The 19,687-nt window shown below is 41.8% G+C and overlaps 1 protein-coding gene across 1 annotated transcript; it reads right to left on the minus strand.

Annotated features, from left to right (window-relative positions):
• Positions 1-431: 431 nt before the first annotated feature.
• oxnad1 (oxidoreductase NAD-binding domain containing 1) lies at positions 432-16,433 on the minus strand. The gene is made up of 6 exons (XM_080735111.1): positions 16,337-16,433; positions 16,081-16,184; positions 5,702-5,843; positions 4,178-4,408; positions 3,185-3,293; positions 432-1,833 (listed from the first exon to the last, which is right to left on the minus strand). Exons 1-6 carry the CDS (start codon positions 16,394-16,396, stop codon positions 1,676-1,678), a joined length of 804 nt encoding a protein of 267 aa, XP_080591237.1. The 5' UTR covers positions 16,397-16,433; the 3' UTR covers positions 432-1,675.
• Between the last annotated feature and the right edge of the window lie 3,254 nt (positions 16,434-19,687).

Here is a 19,687-nt window from a genome sequence, read left to right on the forward strand (position 1 = left end):
AGTTCTATGGTAATGATTTTAGCTGCAATTGTTACAGTCCTTTAAATAGCATTCTGCAGTCCTGAGCATTCGGGTTGACAAACAACACTGTTAGGCCATGTGTCCACCAAAGCCCTTTTTACCTGAAAAATAAGGACACAGCCCCTTATACAGCCTGTAGGGTCTTGAACACAAGCATACAGGTACAGTATTTTGTAGGGCCAGCATTTTGCAATGTACACTGCTGCACCACCACACAGCTTCAGTGCCACATCAGGGCTCAGAGCCAAACTGCAACAAAATAATGATTCACCGGTTCACATAAATAAAATAAAAAATAAGAAAATGTATATTAATATTTCCTGTTTCCTCCACAGAAACGCAAACTCATCAGAGATAATTGTCCACTGTTCTGTGAATGCAGATCTGTGTTTTCACTGTAATGCTTTTAAATACTATTCTCTGGGATTTTTAGATAGTGATAATTTTGAGTTGTGGCACTTTTAAAAAGTCTAATAAAATAGTAATCAAATCATAAGCCCACAACTACACTGCTGTAAATAAATACCTAATTACAAAGACTGTACAGAAAAGTACAGCATCACTGTGTAAAATTATTGAATATATCTGGCATTCTAAAATAACAACTACCCCGGCCAAAGTAAAGGCCTCTCCATACTTAGACCGAACTCTCATTCGGTCTAATGCTTTTCACAAGTCCCCAGGGATATCATTTTATGGTTGAAAAGGACCTTTTGACCGAAATCTTCGGTTTCGGTCGAAGTATTGACAGCCCTTAATGGGCACGCATGTGTTTTGATCGAAATAAAAGTTTTTCTTCAGACATTATGTGCAGTGTGAAATACTGAAACAGTTCCACTTTGCTGTTATTTGTATTGTCCTCCACACACTCATCATACTCTTGGCAGCATTGTCTCAGGACGTAGAACGGCCATCTGGGAACCAAAGGTTGCACAGTTCGATCCCCAACTGCTCCTGTCCTGGCTTTGTGTCGAGGTGTTCTTCAACAAGACACTGAACTGCTCCCTATGAGCAGGTTGGCGCCTTGCATGCTTGGTTATTTCTACCGTGTGCTGTGAATATAACACACATTGTAAACCACTTCGGATGAATGCTAAGCTACAGAAAAGCAGAGAGACTATTTATTACTCATGAGTTTCAAGTAAGGCAGGTTTATGAGTGGAAAGCTTGGTACCATTTTGTGTTTATATCATACAGATGAAGGTATGCCACAGTTGTAGACCTGTGTGATACTCCTCAAAGTACTGTGCACAGTGCACACAAATCTGATACTGATGTTCTCAGTATTAGTCTGGTCAGAATGTCAGAGGTAAAACGGAAAGATCCATTCCATTTCGTTCCAGTCTCAGACAAGACGAGAAGCAGTTTGTGGGTCAGAGGTCAGTGTGTTGAGTAACAGCCACAGAGAGGATGGTCCACTGTTCTGTGAATACAGGACTATTACGGTATGGAAGGTTAAGTACTTAGTGAAGAATGGCAGGCTAAAGGTAAAACATATATGCCAGCACTGCAACAGGACATTAACTCCAGGTCACTGCCTGCTAGACTGCCCCAGAGGACTGCAGTACAGATACATAGGCCAGGGAGCGGGTTGTTTCATGTATCTCTATCCCCTGGGTTTCTGGGAGTGAGAGGACAGTCAGTGGTTGTGTTTCTACCACCACTTCTCAAAGAGGATTCTGTCTTTGGGGAGGCCAAGGTCCATGAGGGTCTGGGAGATGGCCTCGATCATGGGCGGAGGTCCACACAGGTAGCACACAGTTCTCTGGGGGTCCACGTGAGCCTGCAACTCCGCCTCTGTGATCCTCCCACCTGGGGAAGACAGTGGGGAAACACACCGATTAACCCTGGCTCAGTGTAAGGCTGTGTGATCACTAGGGATGGGACCTTTAAACGGTTTAAAGCAGCGGTTCTCAAACTATGGGTCCCGACCCAAAGTGGGGTCGCGCGAAGGTGCTGTTGGGTTCGCAAATTGGCAACCAAAAAAATAAGAAATATATTTTTTATCAAGAAACGGAGGAAGAAAAAAGGAAGGTTGTTGCAACCAACGTGAGGACTCCTTGACTCCTCACACACACAAACACACCAAGTGTTGTTGCACGCACATTCGCACCAGACACACACACAAGCAGCTAGTACTAGTAGGCTGAGGCACACACGAGCTGATTAGCTCAGCGGTTTATTGCGACCGTAGGTCGCAGTTTAGTATGTGAACGGTCACAGCTTATCCGTATGTATCTCTGTCTGCCTGTCTTTCACGCCTGACACTGTGGTTCTATGGGTTTGTCGCTCTGACATCTACGTCACTGTGATGTCAGGGGAACCACTCTTAACAGAATGGGTTTGCCGCTCTGACATCACGCTCTGGCTTCACTGTGAAGTCACACTAACTGAATCCCTTTTATGCCCAAATATGGAGTTCCCTGATGCCATCAATATTAAGCCCATATCTTACAGGACTGATGGAGGCCACATTGGCCACATACCACACTAACGGCTGGTTCTACAGACAGGGATCTCCATGTATGGGCATAAAAGGGTATGATGTCAGATGTCATAGACATCTGAGGAATTTCACATAACGAATAACTGAGTAGCATGTTTGGGCTCTCACAGCATATCTCCATATACAGTACATGGATCTCCATATATGGGTACCAGGTGTCTTCATATATGGGTAACTGGTCTGATATACATCACTGGCCAGAACCTTACAGAACCACCTCCATAGCTTATATTGTTATCATAGCGTTTTACTGCTCGCCGGGCCTGTGTGTGTGGGTGGGGGTGGTGGGGGCTGGGATCGCCAAATAATTTACCTCATAATATGGAGTCGTGGTATAAAGAATTTTGAGAAATTTAAAGCAGAGAGTGCGGGAGTTTACTGTCTGCAATGCAGCACCACAAACATCTTTGAGACCGTGCATGTTGATCTGTCTTTAAATTAGCATAGCTCCCATATACTGCTTTTCTCAGGTTTAAATGCAGATTTGATGATGATTCTGATTTTCATCGAGTCAGGCGGTTGTGGGCGGCTTAACAGCAAATACTGGCAGATGCAGGTGTCATCAGCACCGACCTGCACACCACCCACGCTGTGTGCATGGCGGCAATAGGGTGTGTGTGTGTGTGTGCGTGATACTGTGCATTGCCTGTTACTTACGGCTGAGATAGGGTTGGAGCTGCGGTTCGAAATCCGTGCTCTGTTGTGTGATGTGGAATTTACAGGACATCTTGTCAGGGAACTCCTGACACACCTCCATGATGGTATTCTGAACACACATACGCACACAAAGTAAACGCATGCGATATATTTTGTCCATGAAATGATTTATGCATGCATGACATGTGCTACTTCATCCTTCATACATCAGCCTGCACATCACTACACACATGCCGAAGATAGGCATTTATTTAAATGAGTCTTCTGCTAAGATATGGTATTCACCCACGCACTTGCTGCTTTGCTTGATCCCCACCATATTATGTGTGTGTGTGTGTGTGTGTGTGTGTGTGTGTGTGTATATATATTTATACACACACACACACACACACACACACACACACACACACACACACACACACACACACACACACACACACACACACACACACACACACACGTAAGTGATTAAGAGACAACTAGAAAACCATAAGGCAGCGGGAAAGGTTCCAGTTCAACTTTATTTGGATGCTGTTCATCTAGTTGTCTCTCTTTCTCTCTCTTCAAGTACGGATACAAGTTGCGCTACATAGGCTATATTAATGTATCACGTTATGATACAGTTGCTGTGTCTAAGGCTCATGATTTGCACTGCAATGCTAATTATTAAGTAAAGTTCAAGTTGCACATCTGCGCATCTGTCTGTCTGCGTCTGTTTTGCCTATCATATCCTACTGTATATAGAAATTGCCTAATGGGTGCCGCCCGTCACTAATATAACCATACATAGAGTTCACTATGACTCAGACATAACCATATACTGTATAGAGTTCCCATCCCAAATATGGCATGTGTCATGCTGACTGTGACAGCCCCCCAAAAACCGCGTTGTCATGATATCAAAGAAAAAAACTAATGTACTGTATATGTTATCTGATATTTGTGGTCCTCACTAAAGCTGGACAACACATACACAGACAGACACACACACACCTTGAAGAGCAGCTCCGGGGAGTTCTTAGCGCTGTAGCAGAGGTGGGTGGAGCCTACGTGGCAGTCCCTCCCAAGGCGCAGCAGGTCGGCGGCGTGCAGCAGCATGGAGTAGAGAGGGTTGATGCCCACGCCCCCCGCCACCAGCAGCAAGTCCACTGAGGGCTCAGAGGGCACAGGGTCAAAGAAAAAGTCACCGCCCACCCGCATGGCAACCTGGGAACCCAACGCACACTGGACACGAAAAGACAGGGAAGGGGAAATGCCAAGGAGATGTGGGAGGTGGAGTGAGAGGAAAACAAAGAAGGACAAATGACAGCGTTAAAGAGAGAGATAATAAAATGATACGTAGAGAGAGATGCAAAGAGAAAGGGTTCAGACCAGGGCATGAAGGCCATGGCCGCTGTTGCCCCTCGTTTTGGCCTTATAATGAATAATGAATTGCATTTTTATATCGCTTTTCTAAGTACTCAAGGCGCTTTACAATGGTTCATTCAATTTCATACATTGGGAGGTGGAGTGGCGAAAAGAATTACAAATTATAAAACATAGTAAGTAGTAGTACCATAGATAACAGTAAGTACCATAAATAATAGGTAAGTACCATAGATATTTAGATCATTAATAGATATTTGTTATGTACCTTTCAGACAGATACAAAATATATAATAATACAGTCATATTTTGGAGGAGCATAGTGTTGAGGTATTTATAATAACCTAGTTTTAAATTCCCAAATTTCACTTTCCTTTGTGACCTCTTCTGAGCGCTGAAAAACTATTTCTAGTTCTGTGTCAGTTTAACATTTAACACAATGGATGCCTAACACGTCCACACACGTGATAGCGATTCTCCCCGTGGAGTGCTGTGGCCCCATTATCACGTTCAGAAATATGTTAATGTGAAAAAACTCAGTTTCCAATGATTCCTCGCAGAATACTACATCCGCGGACTTCCGGCTCCCATCCGATTGTATTCATCCTGGCTATCAGAAACATGGATATATCTTTGCTTCTTTTCCCATATCGCCCGTTTGGTCAAAACAGCCTGTTTTCTATGGACCATAGCGTACACACAGAGCATCACGGTTGTATTTTTTCTTCTCCGCGTGAAAGAAAAGACTTTGTTGCTCAAACACACACAAACACAGAGGGTAAAGTAAAGTAAAAAATGTAATAACTAGAAAAAGTGTTAGAAAAAGTAAAATCTGCCTCCTGGTGGCGCTATAATATGGCAATGTTAAAAGGAGGGCATTTGCAATTTGACGCTGCGTTCATGATTTGTTCAAAACGGGCCACTCCTGCAAACTTTAAATCAATCAATCAATCAGATAACAATAGGAAAACATGAGCATTTAAACAGATCCCTCTTGATCACATGAATGGCTGGTCAGAACATCTTAGGAGGTGCCAGAACAGCCTAAATAAGTTTCAAGATGACCCGCCAAAGTGTCATTTTGTAGTTATTGCCAACCCAGCTGTACAAACCGGGCTGTTTGGACGGACTAGGGCAAGGCGTTCCACTTACCACTGTGTGGATCCAGTGTGCTGGGGGGTGTCTGGCGTATTTGACAGCCAGCTCAATGACCCCTTCTCTCTGCAGCAAGCCTGGGCTGGAACACATGGAGAACCCTCCAACAGTCTCCAGTCCAGGGATGAAGAAGTCCACCCTGCAAAGGAAAACAATGCACTTGAACTGAATTGATTGTTTTATAGCCATTTTATATCACTAGAAGTCGGGGGCCGGGCTACTCGGGAACAATGTAAATAGGGAATGAATGCCCCACCCTTTAATGCAAACCCCATATACCTGTTGTCATACGACCCGTTTTGACCATCTGTTTGCCTGTGTCCATTTATGCCCATATATGGAGATCTCTGTATCTATCTGTCTGTGTCCCTTTTATGCCCGTATATGGAGATCTCTGTATCTGTCTGTGTCCTTTTATGCTCATATATGGATATCTCTGTATTTGTCTGTCTGTCTGTGTCCCTTTATGCCCACATGGAGATCTCTTTTTCAGACCAAAGGCCTGAAATGTGATATACACATTGTATTCAAGTGGTTCAATATCACGTCACTTCCGGTGGCATGCTGCGAAATGTTTGACTCGTGAATATCGTTCCCTTAATCTTTATTTTTATCCAAATCTGGCGGCATCATTATTGTGGGTCTGCCGTTCACGGAAGGTGAGGAAGTGCAGCAGAGGGTGGCGTCGCTCCTGGCCGACGGCCTGCGGTGCGATCCGGTACCGGAGCTGGTGAACGTGGAGCGCCTGGTGCCAAGAGGACGAGGGCCCGGGATCATCAAAGCTGAATTCCGCTCAGTGCAGGATAAAGTGGCGGTGCTCCGTCGCAAGCGGAGCCTACTGGAGAATGAAGATTTTCAACGTGTCTACATTCATAATGCCAAGTCTCATGCGGAGAGGCTTATTGAGATTAATTTGAGAACTCTTCTCAAGGAGCTTCCTTGTGGACAAGACTACTTCTTCACGGGCAGTGGGCGACTGACAAGACGTGCCCAGGCGGAGGCTGAGGGCAGTGAGACTGACGGTCGCTCACATCCCCGTGAAGCACGAAGTCCCCGGGGACGGGGAAATGGCCGGGGAAATGGCCAGAGAAGAGAGTCCAGAGACAATCCGGAGGCTGAGGACGATGATAGACTCACACATCCCCGTGACGCGCCAAACCCCCGGGGACGTGGGAATCATGACGCACGGGGTGCACGAAGCCCCCGCGGTCGGGGGTACTGGCAGAGGAGAGACTACACGGCGAAATGATCGGTAAATGCCCACCCCACACAACTTGAAAGCTGCACATTAGTGCATTGGAATGTAAATGGTTGGACAACATGGAATTGTGAGCTTAGAAAAGTAATACTGTTAAATATGAATCCTGACATTATCTATCTATAAATGCGACAAATCTCTGTCTGTTTGTTTGTTTGTTTGTTTGTTTGTAATCCGCGTATCTCGAGAACCGTTCGTCCCACCGGCTTCAGATTCGGCACGCGCGTTCCCCGCCGCCGCGCGGAGTGCAGTGCCGGGCCTCGACCCGACCCGACTCGCGGTTTTCCGAAACCGGCGCGAAACGTTCGGAATCTCCTTTGTTGACATCAGGCTGTTCCGGAGGAAATCGGCGCAAGCGCTGAGTCATTGTGACATCACTTCATAAAAGGCTCTGACATCACGTACGCCACATGAGTCAACACAAAATCTCTGTGAATGTGTATGTATGTATGTAATCCGCGTATCTCGAGAACCCTTCTTCCCACCGGCACGCGCGTTCTCCAGATATGGGCATAAAGTCTGACATCAGAGTTTTCTGCAACCGGTACTGTGTGCAGAGATCTTCATATATGGGCATAAGTGGACAAAGACAAACAGATGGTCAAAACGGGTCCTATGACAGGTATATTGGGGTTTGCATTAAAGGGTGGGGCATTCATGGGGTTTGCATTAAAGGGTGGGGCATTCATTCCCTATTTCAAATTCGGCACGTGCGTTCCCCACCGCAGCAGGTAGTGCAGTGCTCGGCCTCGACCCGACCCGACCCGATACACGATTTTCTGGAACCAGCACGAAAGGTTCGGATTCTGATGTCTGACATCAGGATTTTCCGGAACTGGCACTGTGTCTGCATAGATCTCCATATATGGGCATAAAATGGATGCAGACAGACAAATACAGATATCTCCATATATGGGCATAAATGGACACAGGCAAACAGATGGTCAAAGATCTCCATATATGGGCATAAAGTGGACGCAGACAGACAGATACAGATATCTCCATATATGGGCATAAATGGACACAGGCAAACAGATGGTCAAAACGGGTCCTATGACAACAGGTATAATGGGGTTTGCATTAAGTTTGTCTCCTCCTCCATCTGTTTGTCTGTGTCCCTTTATTCCCATTATGGAGATCTCTGTATCTGTCTGTGCCACCGACTGTGTTGCAGACACAGTGCCGGTTCCCCCTTTAATGCAAACCCCATTATACCTGTTGTCATAGGACCCGTTTTGACCATCTGTTTGAAAAAGCGACAGAAATCTCATATATGGGCATAAAATGGACGCAGATAAACAGATATCTCCATATATGGCATATATGGGCATACAATGGATGCAGAATCACAAAGATCTCCATATACGGGCATAAAAGGGACACAGACAGACAGATACAGAGATCTCCATATATGGGCATAAAATGGACGCAGATAGACAGATATCTCCATATATGGGCATATATGGGCATAAAATGGACCCAGAACTATAACTGCAGTGATCTCCATATATGGACATAAAATGGACACCGACAGACAGACAGATACAGATATCTCCATATATGGGCATAAATGGACACAGGCAGACAAATGGTCAAAACGGGTCCTATGAAAACAGGTATAATGGGGTTTGCATTAAAGGGCGGGGCATTCATTCCCTATTTACATTGTTCCGAGTTGGCCAGGTCGCCGACTAGACGCTGGGCCGCCCGAAGGGCGGCCCAGCTTCTAGTCTCTTTAAATGAGACTCATTTAACAGGACGCCAGGAAATAGAGCTTAAAGGGTACACTTGGTTTGGACAAAATCGAAAAGTACACATAAGAGCTGTTAAAGGATCAGGAGGAGTTGGTATATTGATCAAAAACACAGTGTTTGAAAGTTATGAAGTTAATGTAATTGATAAAACAGTGGAGGGAATAATGGGAATGCGTTTTAGAAATAGGTTTTCAATGAATTGTTTTGTTATTTTTACTTGTTATTTGCCACCTGAGGGATCCTCTAGAACAATTTCTTCTCATTTATTTTTCAGCCATTTATTGGCCCAGATATATAGTTTGTCTGATGTAGATGAAATGTATTTATGTGGGGATTTAAATGGACGTATTGGCAATCTAAATGATTACATTCCAGATGTGCATGATGTACCTCCCAGAAATAATTTAGATACTTCTGTTAATAAATATGGAGATGTTTTAATTGAATTTTTGAGGGATGCTAAATGCTGTGTATTGAATGGGAGAATACCAGGTACTGATAATTTCACCTCAGTCTCCACTAGAGGGAGAGCTGTGGTAGATTGCATTATTGTTCCCCATGAAGGACTAAAACATTGTAATAAGTTTATGGTTTGGACTCCAAATGAGTTATTAGAGAGCTTAGGGTTAGAGGGTATTTCTTTATTGGGAGACAGATGTAAAATGCCTGATCACTCGGTTGTGATGGTATCTTTTCAGACTAGATCTAATTTTATTAAAGAGGTGCAAGTTCCTACAAGTTATACAACAAATTCAAGATCTCAAATAAGAAGACTCCCTGAATCGTTTTTGTCAACTAATGCTTGTAATAATAGCTTATCAGAGCTTACGGATCAGGTGAAGTTAAGCACAAATGGTCAAGGTCATATGGATGCTTGGTATGACACATTTTGTGAGTGTTTATATAGAGAATTAGATAAATGTGTTAAAAACAATATTCCAAAAGGGGCAAGAAGAATTCCTAAACCATATTGGAATCAAGATTTACAAAGGCTATGGGACAATTTAAGAGCAGTGGAAAAGAAATTCCTAAAGTGTGAAAGTAAAGAATTGAGAGTAGAGTGGAGGAAGGAATTTAAAAAGTGTCAATGTGAATTTGACAAAAAGTTACGTGCAGTGAAGCGTAAGTTTAATCGAGGAATGTCATTACATATTGAGCAACTGCAAACTCATAACCCTCAGAAATTTTGGAATGAAATTAATAGATTGGGTCCCAGTAAGAAGAAAGAGATTCCGATGGTTGTAACACTGGAAAATGGGGAGTGTTGTTCTGATATAGAAATAGTACTACAAAAATGGGAGAAGGATTTCACAGATCTGTTTTCCGGGTGTAATCACTCCTCATTTGATGAGTCCTTCTTGGAAGAAATGAACAGTCAAAAGAGGGTAATGGAAAGTGAAATGAGCGCAGATACTTATAATTGTAATTTCTATTTAAATGGCAATTTCACAATTGAGGAAGTAAAGGGAGTGGTTGAAAATAGTAAATTAAGAAAAGCCACTGGAATTGATGACATTTCATATGAGGTATTGAAATCACCTAAGTTGCTACAGATTTTGTTTCTATTGTTTCAATCCTGTTTCGATAATGGTATTGTTCCTTCTCAGTGGTACAAAACTATCATAAAGCCTATTCCAAAGTCCTCTAAGAATGACCCCAAACTACCGCTTAGTTATAGAGGCATTAGTCTTATTAGTAATGTTTATAAATTATATTCTTCACTTTTAAATAATAGACTTACAGATCATTTTGAAAGATCAGGCTTACTGGTTGATGAGCAGAATGGTTTCCGTAAAGCAAGATCTTGTGTTGACCATATTTACTCAGTCACTACTATTGTTCGAGCGAGACTTAAAGAAAACAAATCAACATATGCATGTTTCATTGATTTCCAGAAGGCATTTGATTGGGTAAACAGGGAGCTCCTTGAATATAGATTAATAACATCAGGTGTAAACGGGAAGTTTTATGGGGCCATTAGGGCTCTTTATCGAGCACCTATGGCTTGTGTTCAAGTAAATGATTTTAGAACAGGATGGTTTCCTACACACTTTGGAGTGAAACAAGGAGATGTTTTGTCGCCCACTTTGTTCTCCATGTATGTGAACGATTTAGCTCTTAAGATTAGAAACTCCAAACTGGGGCTTAAAGTAGCTGATATGATTGTAGGCATACTTTTGTATGCAGATGATATAATTTTACTTGCAGATTGCGAAAAAGATTTGCAAAATATGCTTAATATTGTTGCTGATTGGTGCTTCAAGTGGAGGCTTGTAGTAAATAATGACAAAACACAAATTGTTCATTTCAGGAAACCATCTGTAAAAAGAAGTTTATTTTCGTTTATGTTTGGTTCAACTGTATTAATATACACAAAGACGTACAAATATCTGGGCCTAACCTTAGATGAGCATATGAACCTAAAGGAAGGTATTCAAGTCTTAACTGATTCAGCTGGTAGAGCTTTGGGGTCAGTTCTAAATAAGGTGAAAGCCTGTAAAGATTTAGGATATCATACATACACACAATTATATCAATCTTGTGTTTGTCCTGTCTCAGATTATGCTTCTGGTGTATGGGGCTTCCATGACAATGAAAATTCAAACAAAATCCAAAATAGAGCCATACGCTCATTTCTTGGAGTCCATAAGCTTACGCCAGTTTTGGCCATTAGTGGAGATATGGGATGGTTGCCAGTAAATATAAGACATAAAGGTGAGATGATGAGACTGTGGAATAGATTTGTTAAAATGCCTGACCACAGATTAACTAAAAAGATTTTTAACTGGGATATTTCAAATGGCTATCCCTGGGCTAATGAAGTTAAATCTTTATTTTTTAAGAATAATTCTTCATTCATTTATCTAAATAGATTATGTTGTAATATTCATGAATTGCAGAATTCTATGTTTCATAAATATAAAGAGAGTTGGTCTGTTGACTTATGGTGTAAGCCGAAACTCAGAACATATCGTCTTATTAAGACGGGTTATGGTCCTGAGCTATATGTCACGCAGAATGTATCTAAGAGTCAAAGGTCGTTTTGTGCTCAATTACATTCAGGGACCTTACCATTGGCGTTGGAGACAGGTAGATTCATTGGGACTCCTGAGGAGGAAAGAGTTTGTTTGCTGTGTGATTTGGAGGAAATTGAAAATGAGGTTCATTTCTTGTTTTATTGTCCATTGTATGATGAATTAAGACATAGATTATTTAGTAAAATGTCATCTATTTGTGTTAACTTTTTTTGGTTGGATGATTATGAAAGACTTGAACTATGTTTCAGTAAAGGTATTTTCTTTTTGGCAGATTATGTGTGTAAAGCTTGGGAAAAAAGACAAAGTGTATTGTATGCTTGAAGGACAGTTTGAAGAACAGTCTTTTTGTTTTATTTGTATACCTGTATGGTACCAATGAAATGATTTATATGTATGTGTCCTGTAAGTCCATGTGGGCTGGGCACCTTTTTGGTGCACGACACGAAAATAAATAAATCTATCTATCTATCTACACGGAGATTCCAAAACCTTTCGCGCCGGTTCCGGAAAACCGCGTATCGGGTCGGGTCGAGGCCGGGCACTGCACTCCGTGCTGCGACGGGGAACGCGCGTGCCGAATTTGAAGCCGGTGGGACGACTGGTTCTCGAGATACGCTGATTACATACATACATACTCACAGAGATTTCTCTCATTTATTGTAAGATAATGTGTGTGTTTATTTCAAAATGCATTTAGATTCAAATCATTCTTTTATTTATAGGGGTCAGTCAGCTAGCCACAATCCCATTTCATAGATTCAAAAAATATTATTTATTTATAGAGGTCACTCAGCAGCCCAAAATGCCATTTCATGGATTCAAATTATTTTATTTATAGGGGTCAGTCAGCAGCACAATCTCATTTCATAGATTCAAATCATATTTTATGTATAGGGATCAGTCAGCAGCACAATAACATTTCACATATACTGTATATTGCCGCGGCTCTGCGGAAACTAAAACTGTTACTAGACAGAAAAAAAGAGCTGTGTTCCTATTGATCCAATGTAGTTGTAATTATTTAGTTAATATTATTAATTTAAATGTTCTAATAAAAAAACACAGACAGACTTAACCACTTTCAACCCGATGTCCCTATTTTGGGCATGTCATTTTGTAAAAAATGTTTACAAAAACAACACGTTATGAGCTGGTGTATCAACTATTTTAGCTACTTTTGCGTGACATTGTCGTGTCAATACAAATCTCCCGTACTGTAGCACCCCCATGATGTGAGAGCAAAATGGCCGGCATGTGAATTATGGTCAAACAAGAACAACCCTTATTACTTATTGATTATCCACAAACTCCTGACAACCATCACTTTAGCATTGAAGCTTGTTACTTGTATTGTCTTGCCTTGTATATCCCCCTATTGCATTATACTTGTCCTTATTGCCAATGTCCACACATGTCAACATCAAATGTCAACTCTTTTCTACTTATGCCAACCTGTTGATAAGAACCTGTGATGCTGCCCGCAAGTCAAGTTCCTGTGCATTTACTGTAAGGGTAAATAACATGTATTATTCATTGCTGTGCTAAAATAATCAGGTTCAAAATGATGTACTCTGTACCGTCTCATAATGTCAGTCAAGTTGTTGAGAGTCGAGAGAGAACCCAGAGGCAAGAAACAATGCAAAGCATTCAGAGGCACGGCTCCACCAACACAATGACCCATTGTAAGAGCCCTCAGAGGGATCATAAATATGGATCTGCAAGTGGAAAAATGCTCACATATGTTCCGCCCACCTCCTCGCACCTGGAAGATGGAGAGTGCAACTCTGTCTTTCTCAGAGATGCAGAAATACTCTAGGATTTCCATCCATTTACATTTATTACCAGCTGCCGCGGGCCGGGCCAGCTGACCGGCTGTTACATATCTCACAGCCACCCACCCACCCACAGTATGGGCTGCTGTACTTTTTGAAATTGAAACAGATAAACCTGCATGCCAAGTAGCTCCTATTAAAAGGATTTTAATCTGCAGGAACAGTGACGTTCCGAGCAACGCGGGCTCATCCTCAGACTTCTGTATGGATGCACGCCGCATTAATTAAACAAGAAGTGTGTTCACAGATCCGTGAAGTCGGAGTGCCAGTGTTGTACTTGAGATGCAGTTGATTTCGTTTGACTGACACATCGTAATGCGAGTGAGTTTTCAGTATTTAACTGAGCCACATGATATTATCGTGATAATCAAAATATCCCCAACATTCATTATCCTGGGGCGGAACATTTGCCAAAAAATAGCAGATCTACAAGATTGCTTGTGAGCTTGTAGATCGGCAATTTTCAAAGAGATTTGGTAGAGTGAAAAAAAGACTGTATCAAGTATGTATATTATAAGTACGTTTTACCAATAGAGGGTTTAAGTGGCACTGGATATGCAGCTTGGCAAATAAAAGATGAATTGATTCCATTGCATGACGGAGGACAATGTCACGATAAATTTAAATCTCCACAATACGATTATCGTGATAAACGATAATATCTCTTATTGTCCCATCCCTACTATTAGGACACCCTGCCACCCCTATATGTCTTTTGGGTTCTGTTTGAGAAATGAAGTCAAAACAAGCAGCTCAATCGCAGGCTCATTTTTAGCCTAGTTCAGGTGGCTGTCACTCTGCCCTACCCAGTAAGAGAGGCATCCTATTAACTTGATTTATAGACAAATGTGACTCAATCTTGGCTTGAATTCTCTTTTTGGTCTTCTTCTTCCTCCTGGCTACCAAGCTGTGGAATTAACCCCCACTGCTCCCCTCACCCCACCCCCCCCCCACCCCAGCCAGGAAGACTGCAAACTTCTGCTACTGTCTTTAGACTCCACCTCACCCCCTAGCACAACGAGACTCATGATGGTCGCTTGCCAAGGCCTAATTGGATTACCTAGGTCAGGACAACTGTTACCTTGCACTACTGGAACAAAAGTTGTACTGACTCTGACCTCTAACGTACTTTTCCCTGTGAGGGTTGCTGTGGCGTCTTGCTGTGGCTCCCATTATTGCTTTAAAAGGAAAAAATATATATATATATTCTTGACTTATTTGCACTGACTTTGGTCACTTTTTTTTCGGGCCCTGCACTATTGGGTTGTGTTGGTTGTACTGTGTATTATTGCGGTGTTGATATGGCGGTGCGATACTTGTGTTGCATGACTGCATTGACTAGCAGTGACTGTTATGTGCACTCTTTTGTTTGGCACTGTTTGCTAAGTTATGCTTGAGTATAGCTTTTTTGTGTGTGTGACATGTCACTTATGAGCGTTGAATGTTTCGTGGTCACTTTATGTATATATTCTTCTTCTCTTTTTGCAATAGCTTTCGACACTTTATGTTTTATTTATCTTTTTTTGTGCTTGCTCTTTGGACTGTATACTACAGTACTCTTTTTCTTTTTCTTACTTCTCTGTAACTTGTAACCTGTTCTGCTGTGCTGCCTCTGGGCAACTGAATTTCCCCTGTGGGATAATAAAGGTATCTATCTATCTAGCACTCATTGATTATTTGCATCAGTTCTTGTTGCCTCTTTAGACAGAGGCTAGTTATGTTATTGAAATGTTGTTTACTTGCACGCTTAACCATTTGTTGGCTGACTAGTGCTGATGGCACGCCACTTACTCTCACACTCAACAATACAGTAGATAAGAGTTATATGGAGAACTGTTACTTCTATATTTACTTTCTGTGTCATTTTGTTTGAAGACATTATGGGAAATACAATTTCAAGACAATGGTTCCCCCGTGTGGAGAAGAGAAGCATTACATCGACTGTGCAAGAGTAACAGACTGTTACTCAACTTTCTGTTATGTGACTTTCTTGCTTCTGGGCAAGACAGAAATGTATTACATGAGCTGTACTGGTCTTTAGAATAGAATAGAATAGAATATGGTCCCGCGCCTTCGGGACGTTTTTTGTCGCGTACATTTGCACATACGTGAGATTTATCTCTGCATTTTACCCATCCTATAACAACTAGGAGCAGTGAGCAGCCATATTCGGCGCTCGGGGAGCAATTTTGGGTTAAGGTCTTGCTCAGGGACACATTGACACATTGCTGCCTGACCGGGAATCGAACCAGGGACATTACTGGCAGGCTCCCTAACCACTCAGCTATGGTCACTTTACTATGGTAGGTTATCAGTGTACAACCCACTAATGATTTTGAGCCCTGGCTCTGTGATGATAAATCCTTTTCCACTGAGTTTTTCTTTACTTTGTACTTTATTCTTTTGTGGTCTATATCTTTATAACAATAATAACATCAACAACTGCCTTTTTGTGAGCAGTCAGAAGTCAATGACAGGTCGCTTCTCTACTCACCATTGTCCAGCTTTGAAGTTGAAGTCTGGATGAACTGCCAGTCTCAACCGTTTTACTGTGTCCGACTCGTTCATGATGCCACACACCTTTGCTGGATACACAGCCTGATGTAGAAATACATAATACTTAAATAAGTGTACAGACTGTACACATAGGCATGGAATAGCAACAGATTAAATCACAAATAACCATAATTTCTTAATGATACTGTCAAGTTTCTCCATTCCAGTGCCAAAACATCAAGGCATCAACTTACATTTTGTCTGTTGTTGTTGGCTGTTCTTTCTAAATGGTCCATTTGTCTTTTAGATGACATTTTCCTGCCAAAAATAAAGACAGTTGTTTTTGCTACCGGCACATTGTCTCTAAAGGACAGAGTCACATATATCTAAAGGACAAACATTCACATGTATCTTGTAGCAGACAACTCAAAACAAATTGGACTTTTACCTCACTGTCGGCTTGCTCCAACACACTTCAGGTAAATGATATGCTCAAACTTGGCAAGTACTTCCGGGTGATAGTAGTACTCAGTAATGTCCTCAAACAAATGCAACCAAATGGACCCTGAACAATGTGTAACTCCAAGAGTGTACAAATAGAACCTTATAGGTCCATTTACTAATGTTAAAATACAACAAATGTTTTGCTGTCAATTCTTCACTATGATGCTAATATACTACCATGTACTAGCGCACTAGACTGGACCAAATCTACTATACTAACTTGTAATAACCAGTGCACCAGACTGTAACAAAGTTACTGTATAACCATGGACTAGTTCACTAGACTGGAACAAAGCTGTAGACTAGAACAAAGATACGTCTAGTAGCTTTGTTCTAGAGCATCCTCTTTGTCACCGGTAAGTCTTTGTTTTATGAAAATCCACTGTTGTCATATTATGAGCAACTTTCTGTCAATTAACTCTGCAGCGATTATTTTTCTATGTATTTGAGTTTGGAAGCACTCGTGAATCACTCAACGTACAACCTGTTTGAAATTGAACATTCTAGTTGAGTTATTGAAAATGAGTGCTTCCAAACTCGAACACTGAGAATAATTATCATCTGCATGGAATTTATTGACAGAAAGTAGCTCATAACATGTCTAAGGTGGATCTTCATTAAACAAAAACTTGGCAGACACAAAGATGATAATCCAAGCTTTCTGTACAGCTGCAATGTTGGTGAGTTTGATGTGATTTAGTACGTTGGTATTGGTATTGCAACTCTAGATGCTCAATATTAAAAATAGCTAAGAGTTGCTTGCGGGCTATCAATTCAGTAGCTGCAAGACATGTTATGACTTATGAGACACTTTCTGTCAAGAAATTCAGTTCAGGTGATAATTTTTTCGAAGTACTGGAATTTGGAAGCGCTTGTGGGAAATGGGTCAACGGTCCCGCGTACCAGCTGGTTCTAAATCTCACATAAACAATGCAGGAGGCCAGCGAGATGTTGTATTATTTTTTTTTTATGATTGGTACTTTATTAAGTTTTCCTCTTTTTTTTTTTTAAACAAGACAATAATGACAATACAACATACAAATACAAATACAAAAAATAAAAATACAAAAATACAATATAAACAGTTTTCAAGCGCGCACAGGAACAACGGACATCCACAGTCAAACCCCCTATAAAACTGTTATTGTTCACGTTCACCAGTGAGTACAGGCTCGCTCACAAGCCGGGAACGCCGCCCAGTCCCAAGTCCTTCAACAGGTAGTGTCCCCATTTAAGATCGTATTTGTCCGTATTATTGAGCAATCTATAGGACAGTCTCTCATAGGAGGCAACTTGACCTAGAGATGTCCACCACTGAGAAAAAGTAGGCACTGTTGGTGCTTTCCAATCCTTTACCAGAAGCCTCCTGCCTAACATGATAGCGGTCTGAATCCATTCGGCCAGAAGGGGGGAAATAACAGACAGTGTGTTGGGGTCTCCCAGAATAAACAGACTGGGATTGAATGGGATAGTCAGGCCGGTAATCCTCTGCAGCCTCTCATGAATGCCCCCCCAATAGTCTTGGACCTTAGCGCAGCTCCGAGATGTTGTATTATTGAAGACGAGCGGGAGATATTGCAACCTAGATTCATCATTTTTTTTTTTTATCTAGTGTTGCAATTTTGCGGCTATAAGTTCAGGTGCATTATTGGTGAGTTTATCGTTGTTTAATACTATCAATCAGATAGGACGTTTCTGTTTTACGCAGATTAGCATCTAATTGCTTGCAGCCATGTAGTGTGTATAGTAGCTTTAAGCTTGTGTTACTACCTTGTACTAGTGCAATACAATACTAGACTGGAACAATTCAACTATACTACCTTGTACCAGTGCAAACAGACTGTCATAAAGCTACAATACTAACATAGTAATAGTGCACCAGACTGGGGAAAAAGCAACTATACTTCATTGTACTAGATTAGTGCACTAGACTGGAATGAAGCTAATATACTACCTTGGCTTGTACATGTGCACCAGACCAGAACAAAGCAAAGCTACAAAGCTGGAAATGTTCTAGATCAGTGGTTCTCAAAGTGGATTCCATGGACTCTGTGGGTTCCTTTCAAAAATAGCAGATATACAAGCTCACAGCGCGGCACTCTAGGGTGGGGTCTAAATTGACCCATACTGACCCAAGTCTGTAACTCTGACAGTGTACAAATGGAACCAAATGAACCCGTTAAGGGGAGACCTTGACATGTGCAAGTTGAGAAACACTGTTCTAGATGAAACCCACCTTGTGATGGAGCAAGGACACAATGCCCGGGGACGGAGCAGACCCCCTGCTGCCAGGTTGAAGGTTCGAGCAGCTGTGGTCAGTATGCAGGGGACGCTCATGGTGGCTGGTCCACACAGGAGCTCTAGTAAACAACCACGTAAACATAAAGACAGACACTTAACAAAGCATGACACGCTATGTATATGTGTGACATGGTCCATAATGGAGAAGATAACACCCGGGAGTGACTGCAGTGATCATCTATCTCACTTGTCACTTAGTATTCGTTAGCAATGTGACCATAACGCAGGTAGGTGACAATCCAAAGTGAGCACCTTGACGATTATTCAAATTAACATTACTTTAACTAGATTCTGATCTTTGACAGTTAGATCACCTAGCTGTCAAAGATCAGGGTGTAGGTTGTCAATACTAATCATTCCTTAACATAAAGAGCTTAGGACAGTTCACACACTGACTGTTATGAACACGTATGCTAAAACCGCTAACTAGTTGTTCTTTTTGTCCTCACCAAAACAGGATTAAGTTTGTCAGACGATCTTCATGGTTATGTATGTTCTATTAGATAACACACACCCTGGTGGTTGACTGAATGACTATTCTCTACCCAAGGTCTCTACCCCGGAAGTGATTGGTGTGTTTCTTTCTGCGGTATGCGATAATGGAATCCGTAGGACACGGGGTTGAATAAATTAGAAGGCGCGGCTTGTTATTGGCTGGAGCGGAGGTCGGGAGCGCTCCCGTCTCCTACGGATTCCATAATAGCCTGCGGCATCCGTGGAAAGCCTGTTTTCTATTTTCCATTTCATTGCTCAGATCCGGTATAGAGCCCGCCTACTGTATCCGGTAATGTGTAAATACA

The sequence above is a fragment of the Nannobrachium achirus genome (genome assembly GCF_963921795.1).
Source record: "Nannobrachium achirus genome assembly, chromosome: 10".
Classification (NCBI taxonomy): Eukaryota; Metazoa; Chordata; class Actinopteri; order Myctophiformes; family Myctophidae; genus Nannobrachium; species Nannobrachium achirus.